We start from the raw sequence: 26423 nt of genomic DNA on the forward strand, positions 1-26423 counted from the left end.
TAGCATATTTCCCATTTTTGAGATGAGTTAATCATAAATAGCTTTTTGTTGTTAAAGGGTTCATATATTGGTGTGCTGTGGTGGCGCAGGGGTTAAGCACAACCCACATATGGAGGCCTTAGTCCTCGACATGGCTGTCACAGGTTCGATTACCAGCCTGGCGACCGTTGCGGCATGTCTTCCCCTTCTCTCATTAGCCACTTTCCTGTCAATTCACTATCAAATAAAGGTCACTAGAGCTAATAAAACCTAAAGAAAAAAAGGTTCATATATTAAGTTCTTTCAATCAACCATTAGTTTGGTCTGCAAGCAAAATACTCCTGGAAAACGGGTTGCCGTTAAGTCATTTGAGAGGGTAATGAACCAAAACATGGGACTGACACTAAATCCCTCTGCTCTGATTGCCACCTGAGATTTTAGACCTAAATCTCACAGGAGACATTAGGAATCAGATTAAGACAAGAGGGCATGAAAGGTGACCCAGAACTCTGAACCATCTGAAGGAGTGGTGTCCAAACCTTCTGAGTAGAAGTTGCTGAATTTTTGTAGATCTACTCACCACAAAATTAGGATGAATGCAGATACCTGGCTAATGAACAAGTAATTATTTGTGTTGTAGCTAATGTTTTTTAAAGATTTTATGTGTCTGTAAAAATGTCACCCAAAAAGATTAAATAAAATCTGCATCAGTCGCATGTGCTTGCAGGTTTTATTTGGTCTATTCTATATTAGCTACAGCCATTTTCAGGCTAGCAAATGGAAAAAATGAACCTGACTCTGATAAACAATTAGCTCGACACTCTGGTGGTGAGATGGGATTCAGGCTTATTTGAAGGGAGCTGGATCTTGTAGATCTGTCCCTTTCAAAGACTCACCGAAAAGAATAGCCACTTATATTTGTTATGTCCTGAAATTGAAATTCATAGATTTTTCTTGGCAAATTTACACTTTGCTTTACAATTTTTTGTCATCAGCAAGAAACTGCTAAGTCAGCTTTGGCTCACACATGTCTTTTTTTTTTACTCTCGAGTTCTTTGTCTCATTCAGAAGAACTGCTAAGGAGGACCTTGTATGTACACCTGTGTAAAAAACAATCACAAAATAGCTGCTCAGAACAGTAACGACAATAACATGCATCTCCAATAGTCATTTTGTCATTTTAATTATCCACTGAACAGATTTGGTTTGCTCATGTATGGCACACCTTTACTCTGATAAAAAACAATTCATATGCTGACACCTGATAACTTCTCAACCACATTTTGTCTGAAAATAGTCAAAGTATCCCTTTGAACAGAGAGAAAGAAGCATTTGCAAAAATTAACCCTCAACAATTGGGTAAAATTTGCATTTAGTCCTTTGTTTTTACATAAAATTGTGGGACAAAACCTAGCCACTGTAATTACAGCAAGTCTAGCAATGACACATCAGCAAACACTGCAGGAAACTGAAATGTAATTTTTGCCTACAGACTGCTGCCATATGTTGGAGCGGCTGCTCTGGGTGTTAGCTAATGAAACGGATTGTCCTGGGAACCACCTTTGAGATCCTGAACACGAACACCGAGAGGTTGAATGAACTGGCACCCTGATCTCACTATCAGCTGCTCTGTCCTATTTCAGTAAGCACAACCAAATTCTTATTCCCTTTAACTAGATAATCGGGCCTACTAAATAGAAAGCAGCACCAATGCATTCAGTTGAGTTACCACAGAACAAATCTCAGGAGGGAAAAAGAAGGGGGTGGAACTATTTTTGTTCCCTTGTTTGCATTATTCATGTAAGAAATAACATGCTGGTCAATAAAATAACAGGGAAAAGGCTGAGTGAGGAAGAGGGAACAAAATGGAACATAAATAAGAGACGGCTGCAGTCGATAATAGGAGTGATAGAGTCAGGAGCTTCAATTCATTGGTTGGAAGATTAATGGTGCAGAAATTACTATAGCAGAGAGACAATAAGGGACAAAGGAGAAAAGGGAGGAGAGGAAAAGAAAGAGATGGACAGATGGGGAGAAGAAAAACTGCCTGCAACTTTTCCTGAGGTATTTTTTTTTTATCTAAAAGGGACATTTATAGACTTCTGGTCTAAAAAGCAGTAGTGATGAATATGTTTGTGCATGTGTGAGTGCTGTTTTCTAGTACTGAAGAAAATAGGACAGCATGGATCTTCACTCTCATTTCTGTTAATATTATCAAAGGTCATATTTTTTAAAAATTACATTTCCCTAAAAAAAGAGGCTAAACATTGTCTAGTGCCTTAACAAACTAAGACACTGGAGGTTTTGGAGCAGCTCCAGTCATCGAGGGTGGATCTGCTGCAGATCTAAGTTGTGTCCTTGTTCCAAAAAATCTAATTCAAATGTCTGCATGACCTTTTCTGCCTGCATGGTTCTGTAGAGGCCTACTAATGCTATATACATTTGGTTCATGGCAAAATCTACAACATACAGGGCAAAATCCACAAAAGGACACCAGCTGTTGAGGACTTATTTGCACCTTTTAATTGGGGTTCTGTCTCTTTAAAAACTACTGCTCTTTATAAAACTCCACCTTCACAAAGTCATCAAATCATTGCTCCTCTATTAACCCTTTAACAACGTTTTTACCAGAGTTCCACTGAGAAGTAGCTCATATGATCTCAGCAGATGCACAATTCCTCCAGTGCTTGCTAATTGCTGCCGACTAGTCTGAAGGAGCAGAGTGGGGGATCAAGGGTGAGGAGAGCTCTGTGAGGCAGAAGTGTGGAAGCTTTGAAACTGCAGCTCCAATGAGGAGCTGTGTCTCAAAGGTGGGGCTAGGTCCACCCAGGCATTTGCACAGCTAAATGGTTGCCATGGGAGATTAAAGGATTTCTCAAACAAGCAGGAAAGAATCATGGCAACACTCCAACTATGTTCTTGAGGAGGAAATAATATTATAACGATGTAAAGCTAAAAAAAGTTGATTTTATGTAGTACTGTCCCTTTAAATCTGTTTTAAACTTCTGTTTTAAAAACATGTCTCTGGTGTCTTCTTCCATGCAGGTGCATTAAATAATTACGTGCTTACAAATGCTAGGTGTTCAGTGACATTTTACTTGTCACTGAAACATCAATGTCAAAGTGTAAAAGAAAGAAATATTTGGAACTGAACAGATGTAGCTTCTTAAGTTATGTGCTGGTTTCTATACACATAGGCCATGTCACATCACATAGGTTGTAATGTGAAAAGTTTGGTGAAGAAATGAATTCAGAATAGGCCTGACTTTTCCACCTAGGCTGATTACATCTGATTAGGTGTGACATGGGGCAGCTGGCAAATGGAAGAGGCAAACAGTGAAGTGCCAATCATCCCTGACCTGGTGGTGCTCAGTCTGACCTAATCATCCACAGAGACAGCTGCAGAGAAAACAAGGCAGTGTCAGCCAGGCATGGACACAGACGTAGACACCTTCAGACACAAAGGACATATCAACGCTCACAGTGCATTTGTTGAAAATAAGCACTTTTCCTCAAACTGATAAACTGTTCCTTATATTTTTAGTAAGAGTACTTCCACAGGCTTTGAAAAGATGGGATTTCACACAAAATAATGCAGCAAGCAATAGTGGTTTAATACATTGGGTAGATTCATGGAAAACGTTGACAAAATAGAAAACATGGACTCGTATTTCAGGTGAATATGAGACAAACTTCTTCTGACTATTGGTGAAAAGTATAAGGAGTGCTAATACATCAATTGTCTGAGCAGCACAGTATACAAGTGGGCACAGGTATAGAAAAATCCATAAAGGAATTCAGCTGCCAAGTTATGAATATGTTTAGCTTGCAGGTGAATAGAAAAGAGTGACATTTATGGTCTAAATTCTATATTTGCAATGAAAGCCTCAACTAAATTATAGTAAAAGGCAGCAAAAAAGTAATTATGTCTTTGTTGCATTTGCATCTCAAAAAACCTGAAGACAAAATTTTGAAAGAAATTTATTAGAGTGAGTAAATGTGTTCATTTGTTAAAAAAGAATAAAACACAGGAAAAGGAAAGCCAAAGGAAGAACGCATAATTGTGATCATTTGATTTTACTGCTGCAGACGTGTCAACAAAGAACTATTCAATTAATGTTATTTAATACTTTTGTACTGCTCTAAACAACATAACAAAATGCATAAAAACAAACAAGGCAGACAAAAAGTAGGATCTATTGAACCCAAGTTAACGTTGTCTTCTGGGTTTCAGTTATTAGAATGATTTGTACTCAGTAATTCTGCTAATCCATTATGAATGCTTTCTTTTATGTCATGGACTGATTTGAAAATAAAGATATTTGGTGTTTTAGTGTCTTGGGTGTGCAGTACTTGTTGGGCAGACTTTGTGTAACTTCCTGGAAAACAAGAATTCTTCTAAATTCTCTTTCTTCTTGGACTTCGAGCTGGTTCGGATCCTTTATAGCGAGCTAAGTACAGAATTTTAATCTTCCAACGGTTTTCAGTCTGCGCTGTGTGAGATTAGTGTGTCTTCTCCACCAGGCCTCATCTCCAAACTCCTTCTCGCTTCCCCCCGGCGATCACCGTCTGCTCTACTCAGTAAGACTCCTTATTTCTACCTACAAACCTTCACCACCAATATTTCCGTCCACATCCCTCCTTCTTCCCCAGCACCATTCAATACTGCCAGGAACCCAGATTCCAGCCATTATTACATTCATTGTCATTGTTCTGTAATAAAGCTTTTAAAACTTTCTTCTGAGAGTGATCGTCCACGTCGGTATTGGCATTGAAATAAAACCTAACAAATTATCTATGTAGGCAATAAGAGTAGATACGTATGAGGTAGAAAAAACATTAATAAAACATGGAATTCAGAAAGCTATAAATAGAATTAGGAAAATAAATGTTTAAGTGAAATAATTAAATCTGTTTTTAATCTCTACAAGTCATGATGATAAACCATTTTGATCTAATTAGCCATTCTCTTTTGCACATGTACATTATCTGGAGCAATATACTGACTGCATGTCCATAAATTCTACAATGCCTCCCCATGACAAGGTAAGGTCCATAGTGACGTGCTTTTATTACAAGGAGCAAGGGGCAATAGGCATAGAGCTGCTCTGACAGCCATTAAACAGGGCAACTTCCTACAGAGCCTAGAATCAAAAAATATATTGACTAAACTCATGCTCACATTCCCATTTCCTTTGCTTCCTTTCCCTATGTCTGTGCATGCTGAGAATTCAAGAATTTTTTTAGCCTCGTGCTAGCAGGACATCAAAGAATAAAGATACTAAAATACTCTCTAATCCCACTTCACACTGAGCCATTCTCCTGACCTAAAACCCAGGATGTAACAAGTGGTAAGTCTCCATCCATACTAAACATAGAGGTCAATCCAGGACAGCCAGCTAGTTAAAATGTAGCACATCATAATGCTTTAATGAATTATGAAAAATGGAAGCCATGAGAAGAATAAAGACAGACGAGTAATCGCTGATCTGGATGATACCCTTCATAACCTCAGGAACAATTAAAAATTAATAGGCATTCATGAACATCTTACCCCATAACTAATGAAACAGATTTTGACATATATCAAACAGTAAAGAGGTAACTATGTGACGTGGAAATTGCTGTGTTCTCATAAACGTTTGGGGGAAAACATAGATGTTTCATGGGCACCTAAACCAGAATAAAACTGCATCAAAAGGAAAACAGCACAGTCACTTCAAGATCTCAATGGAAAATTGACTTAGTTGCACTGCTCACAACTGAGCATAGTGTTCTCTTTGGAATTAAAGAAACATGAAGATGTGCAAAAAAGGTTGTGTGTGTGGTTATGTACTTAATATCTTTGAGACCAGCTAAAGGTTTCTCAAGAAGTCTAAAACTGAAGCTGAAGATCAAAAAGCTCCAAGTATGAAGGTAGATTCCAGAGATTGGGCAAAAACATTCTAGTTCACATCTCATAGCTACCCATGGCAGGATGGCCACTGAAGCAGAAAGTAAAAGCTATTAGTTGAGTGAGGCATGGTATCACATTGAAATTTCCAAATTTGTTGCAATTCATCAATGTTTGTAAATTCTTCAAGATCCTGGAGACCATAAGGTACCTTTATCTTAATACATTGCTTTTGATAAACGGAGATATTTCTTTTCTCTACAACAATCCATCATTCACACCTGTGTAAAGCTAACTGGGTATGACGAATAAATCTAACCCAGCTACTTTAATCAAGGGTGTTTTGTCATCACAAATACAGATATGACCAATACAACTAATAATAGCTAAGAGTTTGTGTACAAATGTCCCAAAAAATAGGCAAGCAAAAAAAAACTGAGCTTGCACAGTAACTAGATCACAACACTGGACATCAAACGTCTCAATAAATTGGTGCAATCTACATAGAGTACAAATACAACAACTTCAGTCATCCCACATTTGTCTGTATTTTGTTTGCAAGGTCTATAACTTTTTGAAGGGTTCATAACTTGTTTGTATCAGTCATAGCTAACTGGTTTTCTAACATTCTTCAGTTACTTTAAACATAATGAAAAACAATTTATTATTAAAATTACAAGAAAGAATAAGTTCAAGTGACTGTTGGACTGTGTGGCAGCCTGAATTAAACATATCTATGTAAATAAGTATTAACTCACAGCTACTAGTAATGCAAATGCCTGGAACACTTTTCAGTATCACTAAAGAAAAGATTAAAACAATGGAGTATTTTCATAGGCAAAGATTAAGAAAATTTGGAGATGTTTTGCCACTACTTTATTCGAGTAATTTCAATTTGCCAGTGGGGACGATGAAACAGAAAATGCTGACAAATAAAGGAGTCACACAGTGTTCCATTTTTTAATGCACCAAAGCATAAATGTGTCTGCATAACCCACGGTAACTCTGCTCTGCAGCTCCAAGCAAGAGAAATATTCAGACTGATTGCTTCACTTTCAGAAAAGCTGGACCCATTTTGGCTGCACCACATCCGTTTAACATATTGTTTGATTATCTCCTGGACTTGTGTTGATTTGGAGGACAGTTATCTTAAACAGTTACCTTTCAGCATTATAAATTTGAACATTTAAGAGCACAAGCCTGGAATGCTTGTACCCTTTTCCCTGTTCCAGTCTCTCCCTTTAGTCCTGCCTGTTCTGCCTCTGCTGAAGAACAGCCAAGAGCAATATGGAGAAAGAGCACCTTTTATTAAACAACGTCAAAACCAATGTCTACTTAACCCGTTTTTTTGCTGCACACAAGTTTGGAGATCTTAGGTCCACCTGCTGATCTGGTCTCAATGTTTCAGATGAAAACAAAAACAAGCAGAGAGCAGAGACTCTGGTTTCTATTCCTGTGAATTCATCCTCAAATATCCCCTATGCCACACTGTGACCAAGATGGCAAAAATGAAAAAAGGGTAATTAAAATTGCCCCCACTGTTTCATGTTTAATCTCACGGTAGCCCTACAGTCACTTCACAGTAATCGGGTGTCACTGCTTGGCCCCCACAGCACTTTCACATCAAGTCACTCTGTCAGCTCCTGCAAATGAAGCCACATTTATTTAGAAAGTTTAAGTAGAAATGTATCCAAATTACAAAGGTTTATTATCTGACTTTGCATAGTTCATGCTGAATAACTGTCTCCATTAGCTGCCGGGATTTGGATCAACCAAAGTCAAGCGTTTGTACGGACAGCCCTTATACAAATGATCCAGTTGCTGTCTTATTCATTTGCTTTCACAGACACTGTGCACTGTGTGAACTGGGCATTTTCCACCTACGTCTAAAATGCTACACAGGCAATTATCACAAATGTTTTCTTGGATTACCGGTTTTCTTTTTTTTATGCTTCAGTTTGGCTTTCCATCATTGATCTTCCTTGACATCTGCACCCACACAAAAAAAACTCATAACCAACTTGGTGGCACAGGTATTCAGTGATGTCTGCACATTTTAGTAGAGATGGATAGCAGCAAGAGAAGAGCAATGAATCTTAATCATTGGCCGCCACTGCTTCTCTCTCACCATACACACCCACGGTCCCAAGCTGCTCATTTGTCTTCAGGCTTTTGTTTGTACGTCTCAAATGTCATGCTTGCTTGGTGCTTTCTCCATTCTCCTTTATGCCTTACATCCATTTATCTAGCCATCAGCACGCTGACCAACTGACCAAATCATGGACACCTGCAGGGAGGCGAGAAGGTAATTTACAGCTCATTCCAAGACACTGCATCTGCCTCTTTTTGTTGTTACAGCGCGCCCACGTTGCTCTGGAGCTCCCATCAATGTGAACCAGGTGTGTGGGTTGTAATTTCATCGACCTGCAAGCATGTTGTCAGATCATGGATGTAGATTTTGTTTTTTTGCCAACAGAATTCAACAACCTTATTATACTGTGCAGAGAAACCCAGACACTGTAGGATTTTGCTCTTACACATCTTACCACACACACACACGCATACTCAATATGTTTTTCTATCTTCACAGGGACTTTGCATCGACTTCAATTAATTTTTTATTCATTTCTATAGCCTGACACTGATGCCTAACCTAAACACAATTCATATCCTAGACCAAAACCTAACCTCTAACCCAAAAACAGCACCTCTCCTTATAGGGCCTGGCCTATGGGCCCCATAAGGAGCAGTCAGTCCTCATGTCATAGTAATTGGAAAAATCATCTCTATACTGTATCAAATACACACACATTTAAGTTTTTTTTCATATTTCATTTAATATTTCCTGTGTTCAAGATGTTTTTTGTATTTTTTTGGTTGAAGAGGTAATTAAATTATTGCATCTCGAATTTTTATTGATTTATTGCAGACTTGTCCATTTCTGAAAACAATAATAATTGGCTAGGGCAAAGTGTTTGCTCTGGGTCAGCTCTTTTAATCTCTCTCTGAGTGTCTGTCACATCAACTTTCTGTCTAATCTCATGCCCATCAAGGTAATCTTTTTCATCTTTTTTTGTGTCAATCAAGTTCTTTCTCAAGCTGGAGATTCTTGGCGTCGTAGCAATATATGTGTTTTTAATATGCACAGTAACGAGCAAACATGATTTTTACCCCTTGATTTTTTTCATATTCTGTCCAGTTACAACTACACTAAGTAAGGCATGCCTATTAAGCCGAATTAAGAAACGATACAAGATGTCACTTTTTGTTTTTCAATTTGAAATGTGTAATAATCTGAACTAAAAATGTGCCAATTGGCTTATTTGTAATTTAATCTCATATAAACACAGATGTTGTAGGAAGGCCTGAAGGGTTTGTTAAGGAATGTTCGAGAACAAACAGATTTTGAACATTCCATGGAGTAAAGTGCAATCCATGAACAGATCATGGATTGAACATCTGCAAACCTGTCAAGACATGATTGTCCATCTACAGTAAATTGACATTATGGCAAAGGAGAGATCAGAAAAGCACAGCAGCAGCCAAGAGGAGCATGGTGTCTTTGGAGGTGCTGCAGAGACAAAGTAAGTGTTAAGGATAGCAGGTACAATTTTAACCTTTGATCTTGTTTAATCTTATCTATAACATTTTTGCTTGTTACTTTTTATAAGCGAGGCTTTTTTTATTCAGTGCCCTATTTTTGTTTTTGTCATAGCAACTGCAACATTCAGATTGCCCTCTTAAGCTTATCTATGGTTACTTTACTTGCAAATATATGCAATTTTATGATGAATCATTGATTCTGTGAGCCGCCTTCCACACCACCGCCTTAGGCACCAAGACACAGGGAGGCAAAAGAACTAACAGATAGAGAAGTTAGGAAAAACTGTCGGATGACAGTGTGTGTGACACCTGTGTGTTTCTATACATCTAAAATATGAATGACTTTTCCTAAATAAGCAATGGAGAGAATAGGATTACGTGGAAACATGAAAGAAATAGGAAAAAGGGGAGATCATCAGGTGAAAGTCATCTGATGTGTGAATGGTCTCTGTGGATAAACTTAACAGGTTTTCAAGAAGAAAAAGGTTGTCCTTTAGATCTATCGTCATGATAAATAAGTTTACACATTTCTTTAAGAGTGCATATTTGCACTGTGAAGTGACAAAGGTTGACATGTTAATTATATGTTCAAACAAAATATTGATTGAAGACATCACCATAAAATATTGTTTACCACATTAATAAAAAAGTAAAAGAAAATATTTCCCTCCTCCGTAGCGGGATCTAAGTGTTAACTTTTACATACAGGTGGATAAACATCTTCTGGGGGAACCATTATTTATAAGATGCACATTTTCACTTTAAACTTGTTAAAAAGAAACGGAAGGCTAATGGTTGAATCATATTAGTTTGAGGTTTATGTTGTTGTTATGCCTTTAGGGCATAACAACAAACTGCAACTCAGTTTGAATTGTGACAGCTTGTGGAAAAGTCTTCTTGTGTATAAAATATGTCTGTGAGGTTATTTAATGTATCTTTACATAAATAATTTGCTACTGCTTGTGGACATAGTTAATTAGTTTTGTCATGCATATTAACTTTATTTTGTTTGTTCATCCCAAAACAAAAGGTCATCTGAAAATCTTTGGTTGAAACTGTAAATGCTGTTTGAACAGTCTATGTGGCCACTACCATATCAGTATTTGGTAGTCTGAGGTGAGATAATTTTCATCAGCACAGACAGAGACCTTGCCTAGAGTAGCATAAAATTAATCATTGTAATTGTCAGATTATTACTGCAAAATTTTCACTTATTACAACTCCTATGTAACTGAATACAGAATATTTTTTGAACTAATCTGTATCGCATCTAGACGCTTGAATGTATTGCTGTCAAATGATTGGCTGATTTGTTAATGGTACAAAAAATATCTGAATAATGCAGAAAATTTTTCTTGCCTGTCATCTCAAAGTGAAACAGTCATTTAATAGAGATTCATTACACAAAGTGATATATTTCAAGATTATTTTTTGCAATTTAATGATTATAGTCTGCAGGTAAAGAAACCCAAAAATTCAGCGACTCCAAAGATCTCTTGCATGAATTACGGCATCAATGCACCAAGACATCAACATGTGGCACTGCATAGGTGTAATGGAAGCCCAGATTGCTTTTAGAGCTGCATTCAGGTCATCTGCCTTGTTGTGTCTGATGTCTCTCATCTTCCTCTTGACAAAAGCCTATTGACTGTCTATGGGGTTCATGTAGCTCATATCTGTGTGTGGTGGCTCTTCAGAAATTAATTTTCTCAACAATCCTCTTAAGGCTGTGGTTCTCACTGTTCTTGATGTGGCAGGACATTTATTCCTGCCACTCGGTTTTCTGTTAATATGCTTGGCTACAGAACTCGATGGACAACCAGCTTCTTCAGCAACAATGTTTTATCGCTTACCCTCCTTGTAAAGGGTGTTGATGACTGTCTCCTAGACATGTGTCAGGTCAGCAGTCTTCCCTATGATTGTGTAGCCTACCGACCCAGAGTGAGAGAGCGTTTAAACACTCAGGAAATATTTGCAAGTGTTTTGAATTAATTAGTGAAGTAGTGTGTGAGACCATGAGTTTTCACTGATGACCTTTTCCACAGTAATTTTCTGAGACACTGAATTTTGGGTTTTCATCATCAAAGTTATAAGAAATAAAAGCTTAGAATATATCAGTCTATGTATGATGAGTCTATATGACATATGTGTTTCACTTTCTGAGATGATTGAAAAGAAATATTGCACTTTTACACGGTATTTTTTTATCTTTTGTACTTGTGTCAAAATCAACTGAATTGAGTAAAAATCAGGGTTATTAAAATGGATTAATTCAGAATTTCTCTGAGAAAGCCTGAATTCTCAGAAAATTTCTGAGAATTTCTCTGAGAAATACAGTTTTCAGAGAATACAGTTCAGTTTGAGATACAAAACTTTTCATCTTCTGCAATACCTGAAAAATGAATCAGATTTTTCAGTATCAACAAGTGAAAAATGGAGACAAGGTTGGAACCTACTGAAGCAAGACAATTGATTTAGTAGTTGCAATTAACACTGTGTTGTTGCTCTTAGAGTTGGAGAAAATTTAAAAAGCCAATGAGAATTGGTTTTCTGCTGCCCGGTGCCATCTCGCAGAAGTTTAAAATAGCCCTTTTGGCTGCAACCAGGCCTCCCAGCCAGAAGCATCGACTCGCTTGTCAATATACCTGTAAACCTCTACTTGCCCTAGTGAGAAAAATCCAAGCAGTAGGTTGTTTAATGACAGAATAAATCAAGAGGGACATTCGGAGAAGCTGATATCCTGACAATAACAGAGCAAAACTGTCCACCAGAGTCAGCAGATTTATAGACTGCTTGGTTGGCCAATTTAGGCCATTAACCCAAGACGAGAAGAATAATTACCTTCTTTTCTTTATCTCAGCTTCTTCACAGTCCTTATTTAATGGCAATGTAGCTTATCATTGCAGCACAAAAGGTGCAATATATTATCCAGTGTGTGACATGCCTAAAAAACTCTTAAATGGGTTGAAATCATTAAATATCTTGCAATAACTTGTAAAGGTCAAGCTCAGACTGAGATTTTGCGTAATCTGAGCTTTGTGATCTGTAACTTAACAGGTTATAATTAGAAAGACATTAAAGTCTTATGATTTAATTTATAGGCTTTTAAAAATGATGACAGGTCAATATAATGAGAAATTCAAAACCTTTCAGCTTACGAAGAGATTATGCAGATTAAAGGATAGTTAGAAAATAAAACTTTTGCAGGGACAAAAATAGAGATGCAGCAGTTTAATGTAACCCAGATCAAACTGCTGCATATAAGCTACTTTTTTATTCAACATAAAGTAAAATAGAGGATTTACAGAGTCACATAAACATATAGACTTTTACCTTCTGGGGCTACTGAGGGATAATTATCTTTTTAGCTGTAGTATTTGAAAAAAGGTCTGCTGCAAAATCTTTTTTCAATAGTTTTTTTCCCATTTCTTACTGATTTAAACAAGAATTTCCTGTAAGAATGACTAGAACCCTTTTTTATAACCTCTAACTTGGAAAATAGGGTGCAGAATATGCAGTGTTAAGTGGATAATAATCCTAAATTGGCTAGAAGTTTAAATGTGAACATGCTTTTCCTTCTATTGTTGTAGCTGTGTGACAAAATGAGGACCTTTTTACAGACCGCTTCTTGGCAAACGTCAGTTGGGATCGTTCCCAAATGCTCAGCATTTCTAAACAGGAGGAAGCGGATATAGAGAGTGGACATTTGGAAACAAGCCTGATGAGGAGACTGTGGCTCCCTGCATGGTCATGAAGTCTGGGCAGGAATCAGTTATATCGTCTCTGGATGATTTTTCACATACAGCAATTTTACATATAAAACTCACGGTTTATGATCCATTATACTTTTAGTCATAGAATTCCCAAAAACGTCCAATTGCAATGCTGAACTGAAAATAGCTCAAGAACAATAAGTCCAGTTTGGTCTAGAGCCATAAATGCAGGAAAAAGAACTTTTTGAAAAATTTGAAAGGTATTTATTTGGTAGTGACGTAAAAAAAATACATATATACATTTCTGAAGTTTAGATTATGTTTAGGATGATGTAAAAAGATCTGAAATCAGGGGGGGGGAAATTCTACTAATTTTCAATTTCATATCCAAACTTTCTAATTTCACATTCCACCAGAGAGTGTAGGAACCCTACAGAATCCACTTTCATATCGGCATATTTAACACAAAATGTTCAAGAACCTATTTAAATTAATCTATATTTTGACCTATCAGCCACGACTGCAGATAAGTCAAAGTATGGCTTACTCAGCTCTTCATTAAGCATAATCATGCTGTGAATTTCATACAATTTCTGCATCAGCCAGATGAGTTTACAGCACTTAATTCAAGAAGCTATTATGATTGTTCAAATGACTTTCATTTTTAAACATCTGACTTAGGATAGACCTAACTCAGCTCTGATTTGGTTGAGGGTTTAGCACACGAGTGATAACCCAAATATGCAACCCCTGATTATCAGAAAAGGATATGACAACGCAGTGCTGATGGTGGATTTAAAATCATTGCTGTGAAGAGGTCACCAAGATGACTGGTGTTGCTGGATCAATCAAATATCCCAAGAAATCAATCAACTGGCGCCAAGTGCTTGGCTTCTGTCTCATAAGTGTGAGAGCAACATGAATCGATTAGAAGCAAAACCCACAGGCCGTTTTACAGGGACAGACAAGACAATGTAACACATACTCCATGAGTATAAGTAAGCAATATTAATAAAACAAAATGTTCTTTGTTTTCTGTACCTCTGTGACTCATCGTGAATGAAGTGAGTAAGTGAACTCCCTTTACACTTCTTAATTTTTGAGGCCATTCTCATTAAACTAAAATGGAGTAATACTTAAAAGCTGGCACCCATGACAAACTGTAAGAAAACATTGAAAAATTAAGCAAGACACAAAATCGACTCCAATTCTTCAGAGATATGGCACTTGCACAAACTCTGGCAAACGCCAAAGTGATGAAAACAAGAAATGTTCCCGCAGAAACGCAGAAGAAGCGCCTCCAACTCTCCCCGAGACCCATGGAAACAACATGTCCACGTTGTGATTTTTTATTTCACTTACTCTCATCAATCCATCTATCCATTTATCCATTCAAGGTTCTGCTTCCTTATCTGTCGCACGTCAACCAAGGTTCCTAAGCAAAAGGAGATTTGGCATGAAAAACGAGGAGAGCTGGAGGAGGCTTCGGTATTTCTGTCAAGTGATTTCCAGCATCCCCTCCTCTCTGTTGTTAATCAGGCCATTGTGTATAAATGGAGCAGGAGAAAAAAGGAGGTGTGCATGATTTACATTTTCCATTGTCAAACAGAAATAGGCGCGACATTGCTCGTTTCATCTGGCAAACACACACGTATTGTTGGATTACACACCTCTATCATGCTGACTCTCACCACATTTTTGTCCAAAAAAGCTGTCCTCTAAACATACTCTGAAAATCAAACAGCTAAAAAAAAAAAAGTTGCCTCTTAAAGTTCATTCACACAACACCTAACACATTTAGACTAACCATCGCATGACTCTGGTGTTTAGAACTTCCATAATTAAGAAAGAGAGGAAGACTAGATGGTAGTAATTCAGAATAGCAGGAGGATTTGTAAAGAGATCTAACAGAAATAGAAGGGGAGAAAATTAACACAGTTGCCAGGATACAGGAAGGGATTCAGCCATGACATGTACAGGAAGATGACCCTGCTACCAACCTGACAATAGATGCAGAGACATTTTTGGCAAACTTGACAATTTAATCTAAATTTCAATTTTAATTTATTTCAATAAATCACAGACAATTTTTTTAGGAGAAATTTTAGGAGTCAAAAAACACACCCTTAAAATAGATCTTTCAAATTAACTATCTTCATAAACTCGGAAATTGGCCGAGACTCAAATCCGGGATGAAGGGTTTCAGTCTGTGGTAAACCAGTTGAGCTAAGCATGTCAGCCTGTGTGTTCTTACAGCACAGGCACAACATGCTGTTGATCTTAAGTAACAGCCTTCCACTTTACTGGTATCTCATTGTGAACAGCACAATACACAGCAGCTGGAACCCTGGAAGCCTGCCTTAGACTTTATTTGGTGGCTCGTGGCTTTGCTCCGCTGCCTGTAAAGACCAACATAAAGCTGGAAAACATGCCTGAGAGGTGATGGTGACAAAGAGTGAAAGCCCTGTAACACCCCGAGGAAATATAATTCTGGACTGAATCCTTAAATAGCCCATTATAACTGAGCTGTCAACACCCACGAGGTTATAAAACAACAGGCAAGGATTCACTATGGGTCGAGCTGTAGCCACTTACAAACTACTTTGGGCTGAAAAAATTTATTCAAAGTCAAGTGATCTAAATTTTCGGGAATACATCCATTATCAAAGGAAAGGGCATAGCTGCTTTAAATGGATCACTCCTGCATTAGGACTTAAATCAGATATTCATCACAGCATCACAATTTCAGCTTTGTAGGGAACCCATGACACTACATTCTGTTATCTGGACAGAAGATTGATAGCTGCCAGCCCACTACTGCCTGCAACTGGATTCAGAAAGACATTCTGAAGCAGTATGTAAAAAAGCATAATCAAGAAATTTATTTTTCAATGTAAAATTGTCACCTTCACATCGGCAGTACCTTGTTTCATCATGCTTTTAGTCAAATCAATTTGGATTTTTCTTCACTCCCATGCTTTTGTCAAGTCTCCTTCAAAAAAGAGAGAAACTCCTTGAATCTCCTTTTATTGAGAAGGTTATGTATAAAGGATATCAGGATGCATTTTGAGAAGTTACTCTTAGTACTCTTGCTGATAGAAATGTTTGTGTGCCAAACATATAATATTTCTGAACAAATAGTTGTTCCACTGCATGCCACATGCTTTCTTACACATTTATTGTTAAATGTGTAAGGAATTTTGCTTTTGGATTTTTTCATGTCCATTATGTTTAAATGTGAAATATTATGTATGGTCGCTTTATATTTAAAGTGCGAAGCTGTTGGCAAAAACATACCTGCAGATTTAAAAAATGTAAACCTTTACTTTAGCCAGATAGTCATCTCTCTTTGTCCAGTTATAGAAGGCATGTAATAACCTTCTAATAGCTAATAACGAGTCTCTTTGCTAGTTTTTTTTTCTTTTTTTGTAAGAGGAGTTGACACATCTCTTGGGCAACAAGCCAAAAACAAGTGTACCGAAATTCAGGCGAAGGACACTCAATCCTATGTATCTCTTACATCGTAGGAGATCCATTTCCACCTGACTAGCTGCAGATCCAATCAGCTTACAGGACAAAACTTGATCAAATGTCAGAGTTAAAGCCACTGAGTCACCATTAACTAGCCATCAAGTGTCATTTTCAGCTGCTAAAAACATCTGAAAGGCAAAATGTAATGGCTACCTGGAAACATTTGTGATATGTCACAGCTCAGATCTAAATGTGAATGTGAATTATGCTGTGACACTAATATATCAGTGGCTCCATTTACAGATTAAGTGAGGAAGTTTAATAGTCTGATAGGACAGAAAGCTCTCAATCATCATGCCGCAGCGTATGCATTGCCATTTAGTGTGCTTGACGAGCAAACATATGTCTATTTACTAGTCACTTCATGCTCCATGCTCCTCATTATTTCCAGGGGAAGTCTCCCGCTGCCATCAACACATTTAGTGCATCCTCCCATAAACTATCAGCAAGGCCACAGCGATGCGAGGCAGCCATATTTACAGTCCTGAAAGAAATTGGAGGTTAACAATGAGGTCTGGCTGCTGCAGTTTATAGGGTGTTGTAAAATTGCCACTATGATTAAAATTCTCTGTCAGGTGAAAGACAATTGGCAGCCCTTTCTCTTGGAATGCTATCCAAGAGAAACACACTCTCATCCTAGCCCTCTCGCCCTGTTATGTCAGTGACATTATTTGAAAGAGTGTCTTTTTTTTCTGCCCCTTTGACATTACGGACAAAAGTTTTAGGAGTGGAGTTATTACACAACTGGTATCCGACCAGCTGGAAATAGACCCTGTCCACATGGACATGGACTCTGTACATTTTTGATAACTATTAAGAAAAAATGTGCACCCACAGGACAGGATGTAGCACCACAAAAAATGCTGTATTAGTAGGCATGCCGGGCCAATTGATGTCGCATTAACACTGGCAGTGAATGACGCAAAACACACAAAACACTGAACTCTGCTGTGTTTGTAATTTGTGAGAGTGAGGAACATGCGGGTAACACAGTTTTCAGAAAAAGACATAGATTGCAAGTAAACACTGAAACATGAAGCCGCTGTTTTGAGATGTATCCACTCTGGGACCAAAATGTATCCATTTTGAAGATCATGTCCATCTTCAAAATGGTCTTTCTGGTCCCGGTAGGCGCACACCCTAAATGACGAAAATACGTTTAGGGACATATTGCGTCCTGTCTGTGTGGGTGGGGCCTTACTGAGCTCCTGAGAGCAATTACTAAATGTTTGCAGAAGCAGTACGCATGCCTAGGTGCTTGATTTTGAACAGGTGTGGCTATGGAAGTGATTGTAAATCCTCAATGAAATAATTTTAAAGGGGAAGTAAATACCTGTAATATTTTATTTCAGATTTTTTTCTCTTTTCTTGTGAATTTTCATTTTTGCTGAATGATCTTTATTACTATTTTGGGTAATGTGGCAGTAGTGCACACTGGAGCAAATCTGCATTTAAAATATTTAAAAGAAATTCTTAAATTATCAAAACTCTTAGATAAACAAACAGAATACGGAATACAATAAAATTACTAATACCAATACAAATTGCCCTAAGCATAATTAGGTCAGTATTCTGTAATAGGTTTTGTTTGTAATATAATGTAACTATTGTTAACGCAAAAACTTCACAACCTTATCTGCAATTTATTCTGTTTTCTGGTGTACATATATTATCTTTACATAAACTTGAGTAGACAGTTAAATTGTTACCCTTTTATAACTTGAGACTCCAAATTTGACTTAAGCTGCAATCACATTTAGACTACATGGATATACTGTATATCTAAAAAATCTAGAGCCATCATAAAATTCAACATCATTGGATTTTCTTTTTGGCATTATTCAGTGAAAAGTAAAAAAATGCTTCCACAAGTTAAATGTCAATATTCCTTTTTCTTTAATGAAACGTATTGAGTCTGAGTTGCTTTTAGGTGTGCTTCTTCCCACTTGAATTGTTTTCTAAAGCCTTTTTCATCCTCAGCTTTTCTCTTCTGTCTCCATTGTTTCTCCCTGTCATCAGGGTAAGACCTATAGAAGCAACCTGAGCAACACGCAGCTGTCAGGTGAAGAGCAGAATGCAGAGCAAAGAATAAATCTAATCCATAATTAACAACAGCTCCACACACACAAACATACTCTCTCATATCACCATAAACATATGAATATGTATGCACCAAATGGCGTAAGGACAAAATACACACCTTGCATTAAATAGCCCAAATGCCAAACTGTCAGCCTGTCAGAAAATAACTGGAAACCACCTGGAGAGTTTGATGGGGATGGTACACACACAAACAACTACAGCACACATACACACACTCAAAGCAGCTTCTGTAATTGCCAAGCATGACACACACACTGTCAACTACTTAAGCTGCAATTTTAGCCATCTGCAAGCAAAGAAAGGAACAAACATTTGCCGTCTTTTCACAGAAGCAGAGCGGAGCACAATTACGTCCTCTGGAAAAAGGACAAACCCTTCATCTTCTTACCTGTCATTAACTTAGATTTTTTCTTGTTCCTACTACCGAATCATGTCCTTCCTTTTGTCTGCCTTCTCCATGTACTCTCACCAATCTTTATTTACTTCTTGCTAAGCATTATCAGTGTCTCTTCAATAGAGCCACAACTTTTTCTGTACCTCCAACAACAAACAATCGAAAGAACTGCAGCATGCGCGTTCCAACGCTTTTATGTGAAATTTGCAGCCTTTCTCACACTGAGGTGTTGCAGGTCTTCCCATGTGTGTTTAATTAATTTTTAACAGAGCTGGGTACAGCAATATCTTTCTCCCAAGCACAAGAGGGCATTTGTACGGAGTGTCCCCGCTGTCTGAGCCTGACTGCCCCATGCTGTGCAACTGCAATGAGGTTGTTTCAGTTTTTCCGGGACTATTATCTTCACTGAGAACCACCTTGAGGGATTTTCTGTTTGTTTTTCTTTAAGGCATTTTACTTTCATTGTCACTGATTTCTAAAAACGGGAGCTAGCGTACGTTTTTTGGCGGAGCACAATAGATTTGTTTAACAAAAGGAGTAAACAAGAGAAAGGAAACTCCATGCCCCACAATCCATCATAAAGCGTACAAACCCTTCTGGTTTTTTCTGCGACATACAGTACAGACCAAAAGTTTGGACACACTTTCTCATTGAATTCAATGAGAAGGTGTGTCCAAACTTTTGGTCTGTACTGTACATTTACACTGAAGATACATAACTTCTTTGCTGTCAAATATCTGAGATTTGTCAAAGATCTTCAAAAACATTCAGAATATTTTTCACAAGAAAAGAGATGTTGAAGGTGAGAGCGACAAAAGCATACTGAAAAGGTAAAGTTCATACAGCAAATATATATTTGATGCAAGTAAAAGTATACAATCTGCACCAAAATTACAGATTTTAGTCCAATACAAACTTTATAAATCCCCATCCACTTGTTTGCCGAACATTTTCTCTTCACGTGTCAATACCTTCTTGGATCAGTAGACCAGAAACATGGATATCAAATGTGGAAAGCCAGCACTTCAAGCATGAATTGATGGTACTTTCTATACGTAGAATTTGACCTTTCACTTTAGACTGACTCCGGTCTTGCTGTTATTAGTTCAAACTGTGGTCAAAGTGAGTAAAGGTCAGTAAAGCTGCTTTTGCTGTTTCCTGTTTTGCATCGTATGGTATATTGAAAGTCCATGCTATGTGGGTCTAATCATGAGGAAATGATGTAGCTATTGTCTAGTCAAGTCAGAGTTGGCAAAAAAAATGCACCAGTCCACGTTCTTAAAGACAGTGAAAGCATCAATAAACTTTGTAATTAGCGCTACGTTTGCAATGTTGGATGAAAGCTTTGACATTGCTTGCTCAAACGTTGTCTGAGAGTGACAAGGGACTATCAGCGCTAACAGTGCAATGTTCTTAGGTTTGTCGAATTTCAAAATTAATTCATAACCTAATTTTTCAAAATTAGGTCGTAATTAATATTAAGCTAATCAGGTATTGATGTTTAATTGATTCACAATCACTTAAGTGATCAATCACTTTATTATAATTTCTGTATAGGAACTTTGATTCAGAGTTACAACCCTAATGTTAACTTTAACTGGTATTCATCATCATTACGTCTAGTGCTACATGCTTTTCCAGATATGAGACATAAAAACATGAGCTAAAGTTCTTTGACCTTTGAAAAATATAATATAATTAAATAATTAAGTTTCCACAGAAGCAGCTTCAAGACAGAATGAAACATCATCTTTAGCATCAAATGAGAAGCATTGATGTGGAGAAAAGATTAAAAAAAAACCAACTTGGGCAAACACACACAGATGCATGCACACAGTGACTAAGAGGTCAAGAACTGCAGGAACAAAGAGCCTCTAAATGGGCACATTAATTATAGATGAAGAGAGATGCTTTTATAGAGCTGAACACAAAAATCTTAAGGGTATGCCTTGTTAACATGCATGCACACAGACACATGCACTCATCAAATGAAAGTACAATGCTTGCACAAAATGCTTCCAAATGAAACACTCTTATCCATATTCATAGTGTCCAAGAGAATTCTGCATAGACCATAAATTGAAATAAGCACCTTCTGCAATGCATCGCTTCTACTGCTTCTAGTAAAACTATGATGCTGTCTTTGTGTGTGTTTACTGCAGAATGATGAGTACCAAACATTTGAGCTGTCATCATTCTAAGCTGGCTAAATCTATCAATTGCAATTTAGCGAACACATGACAAATAAAATGCAAATCAATTTCATAAAGATTCCGCTACAAACTTTCTGACACATTTTAGCGACTTTAGCAAAGTGCTTACAGAGCAGCCGAATATTTGAGCCTCAGGGCACAAGCTTGATTCATTTACAGCGCAGATTTCATTTGAGTTCTACAGAGTAGCTCTAACACCATCAAGCAGGTTTAAAGTTTGGAGGCAGGTTATTGAAAAGAAAAAAAACTGCCAGCTTTCCTTCACGACTCTTATCTTGCCAAGCACATTTCCTAAAGCTCTTGCTTAAATCAATTCTGAAGACGACTGCATTTTATGAAATAAGATATATCGCTGCCTTCCTCTCTCAGCTGGTGTCCACTGCAAGTCAACAGCTGCGTCACAAAATCGTAACTATTTGGAATTGATGTAGAACCTTCTTGCGATCTTTAAATCCTGTAGCTACTGCCTGTATGTTCTGTGAGTTATAGCTGATGATTTTTTATTTTTTTATTTTTTTTACAATGTCGGGTCAAGGAGCGACAGTGGTAAGATCATGTAAAATAACTTTTGGAATCACCCGATTTTCTTTTCTGATCTGGTTATAATACACAAACAATTATAAACTAAAATCAGCTAATTTAAAATGCAGACAGGTTATAACAGCTATACTGACCACCTTTCTTGTGTAAAATTATCAAGGAGGGGATTGGTTGCCAAGGCCATTTCTTCATGCTTCATTTAGTTGCATGTGCTCATTTTTGTCTGTCGATCAAATCAGTGCAGAGACTCTGAGCGAACCTGCGGCAAGCAGCCAACCGTGTCCATGCAGAAGCTTGCACAACAGTGGAAAATGCTCCATGACAGGAACCAAAGGAAATCAGCCTGGGAAAGTAGCATTATTGTTCTGTTTATTTCGTTAAAAAGGAATCAAATGTGAATCACTTTGATTAATATGTTATTCTTATGGTATTCTTTTCCTTTCCTTTGTTTGCCATGAGCCCAACAGCCTCAGTGAGATTTCGCATCTCAGTCACTAAACTTTATATCAGCTCCAGCCGACTAAATTCAGTCTTTTGAATTTGTGATATTGGATGTTATGACGATAGTGATACATTGTTACCTGTTTACTATAATTTGCGTCATTTTTACTATCTTCACACCTGCTTAACTGATATAGACATTAAAGACAAAATACAACTTGATGTTTAGAATACAGATTCGTCTGATACTGATTAAGTCAGAATTCATTTTGTCTAAAAAAAAAAAAAACACACAATTGAGGTATTTCCAGGTCAACTTTTATTTTATGGTATGTATTGATGAATGAAAAACTACTACTTCGTTAAAATGTTCCCCTTCAAGACATTTGGAATGGATTTTTTTTTCATTTCTAAATACCAGAACTTTAAGATTACACATCCAACTCATCCCTCCACAGCTGCCTGATATGGGCTTTTATTTATACTGACTAAATATGGAGTGAATGTTAAATAAATGCAAACTATCTTCCTTCACATCCTAATTCTTTCACACTTCAAGGTGTTTTGATGATACCCGAGGCAAGATGAAACTTTCAGGTAGACTGCCTGTCAACACAAGTGGCAAGAGATCTGATCAATTGAGGGTTGAAGAAGAAGATATCAATAATAAATTGCCCTTCCGAGCATGAGATGATGAATGAGTGTAAAATGTTTGGTTTTTTTCTTTACTATAGAGAAAAGTTAAACTCCAGAGCAAAGATTTAAGATGAACCAAAACATGTTTGCCTGTTTTGAATACAAACATGTTCAAATCTACTTTGAAAGACACATACTTTTATTGGTGTCAGGGGAGAGAAATAAGTATTTGTATTTATTGCCAAGCTAAGATGAATATTGGCTTTTACAAGCAAACTATTCCTCTGTAATGTTACTTTCAGTAGTATATACCTCTACAGTATTAACAGCTAAATATCTTTAATAGCAGTAGGATAGCACACATTGTGTTTCTTCTTTAAATAAATTAAAAATCATAATTTTAATTTTAATTCATTTCCAATTGGAAAAAAATCAATGTTGGGAAATAATTGTCTCTCCCAGTCATAATTGCCACAACCATGGCACCTCTAGCCTTTACCTCTCCTTCATAATAAGCAGATGGGCCATTCACAAAAAACAAAAAGATAATTTTTAATTTCTTATTGGTTAACACTAGTCTGTTTATCTTGTAAAACATATTTTAATTCAACAACGGGGGGAACAACTTACTATAGCAATACTGGGAATGCTACATGGTGAGATTCCCTTTTTAAAATCTAATACTTTCCTCTGATTAGCATATGTGCTAATCACACATATGCTAGTCCGTACCTTCAAGATGTCACATGGCAGCACCAGAATCGCATGCAATGACCTTGATGATGACATTCCTTTTTATGCAGTTGTATAGACAATTGCATTTCCTTGAATAATAAAATGTGAATCATAATATTGTAAAAGCAGGTTTGTAGAATTGTAGTTGCTCAGCAGGGAGTCAAGTCTCAAAATTGTTAACAAAGATGAACCAATCAGGCTTTTCAAGCCCAGTGCTTATTTCCATTGTCTTAGATGTTGGCCCTGCATAACCAGATTTATTTTTCCCCAAAGGGTTGTGATGCATAAAAAAACAAATATGTGGCTGCTTCTCATAAAGAGGTAGAAATTTTGAATCTCAAAGCAATGTGGGGAACACACAATCTTTTCCATTGCATGCTATTAGTTGATGCACTCATACAAAAAATGGAAAAAGTTCTCATATTTTATTCAATTAATGAACTGAAATATAAAATCTGGTTCTTCTCCTGTCAATTACTGACCACAAATCAGTGGTTGACAGGAGAATAAGGGAAAATGTGCCAATTAATTTATGCATCTCTAATAACATGCAATGCGTCTATGCCCCGTGTTTTAAATGCCTTATTGTGTTCACGCCAACAGCTTTGCACCAATCTAAAATCAAAATTTCAAACTCTTGATTTAAAAATATAACAGAAGTGAAAGCTAGGAGGTTTGACTGCACACAGCACACTCAAAATGTAATTTAAGCTGTGGCCTCCCCGAGCAGGAAATGTCATTAAAATTCACAGCAGTTGGTGAGAACAAAATGAAAAGGCTAAACTGTAAGATTTACTTCAGGTAAAATACAAAATGCCTAAAACAAAACAATCTCACAAATGTTTTGCTTTATTATCTTTTATTTTCATGTGCCATAATATAATAGCTTTAAATCCAATTGAAAGAAGGTGTAATTTGAGACACTGTTAAGGTGATGCAAAAGTTTCTGGACGAACCAGGTCACAGGTCTTCTTGCAGGGTGATTATTAAAGAGCACAAATATGATTCCTTCTGCCATGAGGTGCTTCTCTACACACAGAAGGTTAAAACCTTGCTGCTGCCGGTTAGTCAGAGAGATGTGGGTGGAGTGGTGAATATGCATTAAGACAGGGACATCTCTCTGATAGCTTCAGCGTGAGGAAACAAAACAAAATGTCGCAAGAGAGAGACTCACTGCTGCCTCGTCCTCCCTACTGTCACTGGTGTCCTCGCTCTTGTGGTGTCCGGCTGAGGAGCGAGTGTCCCTCTTTCGGCTGGCATCCGTCCCGTCCGTCTGTCTCTCTCCATCTGGACAGGAAAAAACAAACATTAAACTGTTCAGTCAGCCAACTATCATCATTATCTTGACAAATGTCATTGCCTTTGTTATCCTCATTATTAAAATCACCATCTTCATTTTAATCACTGGCATTAATGGGGACATTTCCCTCCTAATCTCAGTCACGTTTATTAACACCAGTACATTTAAAATGACAAACATTATTGTTTCCATCTATAACGTGGTCAAAAATAAATTTATGCAAATACCATTTCTTCCCAGTTATCAGACAGAAATCAATATTTTTCAAACAAAATAATAATAAGGTGGATCGGTTTGTGGGATTACAATTAGAGAACAAAGCAACAGAGGAAAGTAAAAATAATAGTCCAGAGAGAAAATGTGAAGGTAATATAAAAAGGAAGTTTTCAACAAATAGCTTCCCATGCAATAAAACTAGAGTGTTGTTCTGACACAGATGGAATATGAGGGTTTTGATGCATAATGGTGACAATTGCCTTGACTGAAAGTAAACAAACAATACTTATTATGTGTCTAGGCATGCTCTTGAAAGTGCGTTTTTTTTGTCAGAGCATCGGTTAAGAAAAAAAGCAAATGATCTCTCTGTGCTGCCAGCAAACACAGACACACACAGTTAAGGATGGTCAAACTGAAGCACAAATCGATACAGGATTTTCAGCAACTTATGAGGGTCTGGTTTTACAGAGCAACAAGAACCAAATATGTCCCCATAAGAGTTGCTGTAAACATGTGCAGCGCATATAAAAAAGGGAGAGTCTATTCTCCATTCAGTCCAACCTCTTTTTATTTGTATTTGACTTCATTTGATCCCATTTGGCTGACGTGGCTCAGGAATGCACAACACTGTCGCTGCGAGGAAGGGATTCAATAAAAGTTGACTATCTCATAAAAAGTGATGGTGACTGAGTGTGTGAGAGGTGAGGGTGACTTTGTGCTCTTCTAAAGCTGAATGCATTACAGTACAATTGGTTCATTACTGTCTGCCTGATGGTGGTGGCTGTAGTTTACACACACAAACACACCCCCACGCACACTTTAAAGAAGAGTGGCTTAGCAGAATCTCACACACACACACACACACACCACACAAACACGCACACCAAGGAAGCGAATGTGATTAAAAGACAAAATGGGGAGAATGGCTAGCTATAAAGCATAATGAGCACTAATAGTTTTCCAATATGTTCCCTTAACAAGTTGAGTGGGTTGAATTGGATGCAATGATTGAAGAAGGGGTGGAGCTGTGGGGAGACTGTTGGAGATTGAAGGACAACCACAGTGTTGTTGATTTTTCTTCCTCACTGAGACACAAAAACAATGAAGCACAGCAGAGACAGTCTAA

The 26423-nt window shown here is 37.4% G+C and overlaps 1 protein-coding gene across 1 annotated transcript in view; it reads right to left on the bottom strand.

Moving 5' to 3' along the window:
* Nucleotides 1-26423, bottom strand: part of b4galnt4 (beta-1,4-N-acetyl-galactosaminyltransferase 4) — a 138145-nt gene that overhangs the window by 65148 nt on the left and 46574 nt on the right. Inside the window, exon 2 of the mRNA XM_014472442.2 lies at nucleotides 24956-25068. Coding sequence (XP_014327928.1) covers nucleotides 24956-25068 — 113 coding nt within the window. The remainder of the gene's footprint in view (nucleotides 1-24955; nucleotides 25069-26423) is intronic.

The sequence above is a fragment of the Xiphophorus maculatus genome, chromosome 2 (genome assembly GCF_002775205.1).
Source record: "Xiphophorus maculatus strain JP 163 A chromosome 2, X_maculatus-5.0-male, whole genome shotgun sequence".
Lineage (NCBI taxonomy): Eukaryota > Metazoa > Chordata > Actinopteri > Cyprinodontiformes > Poeciliidae > Xiphophorus > Xiphophorus maculatus.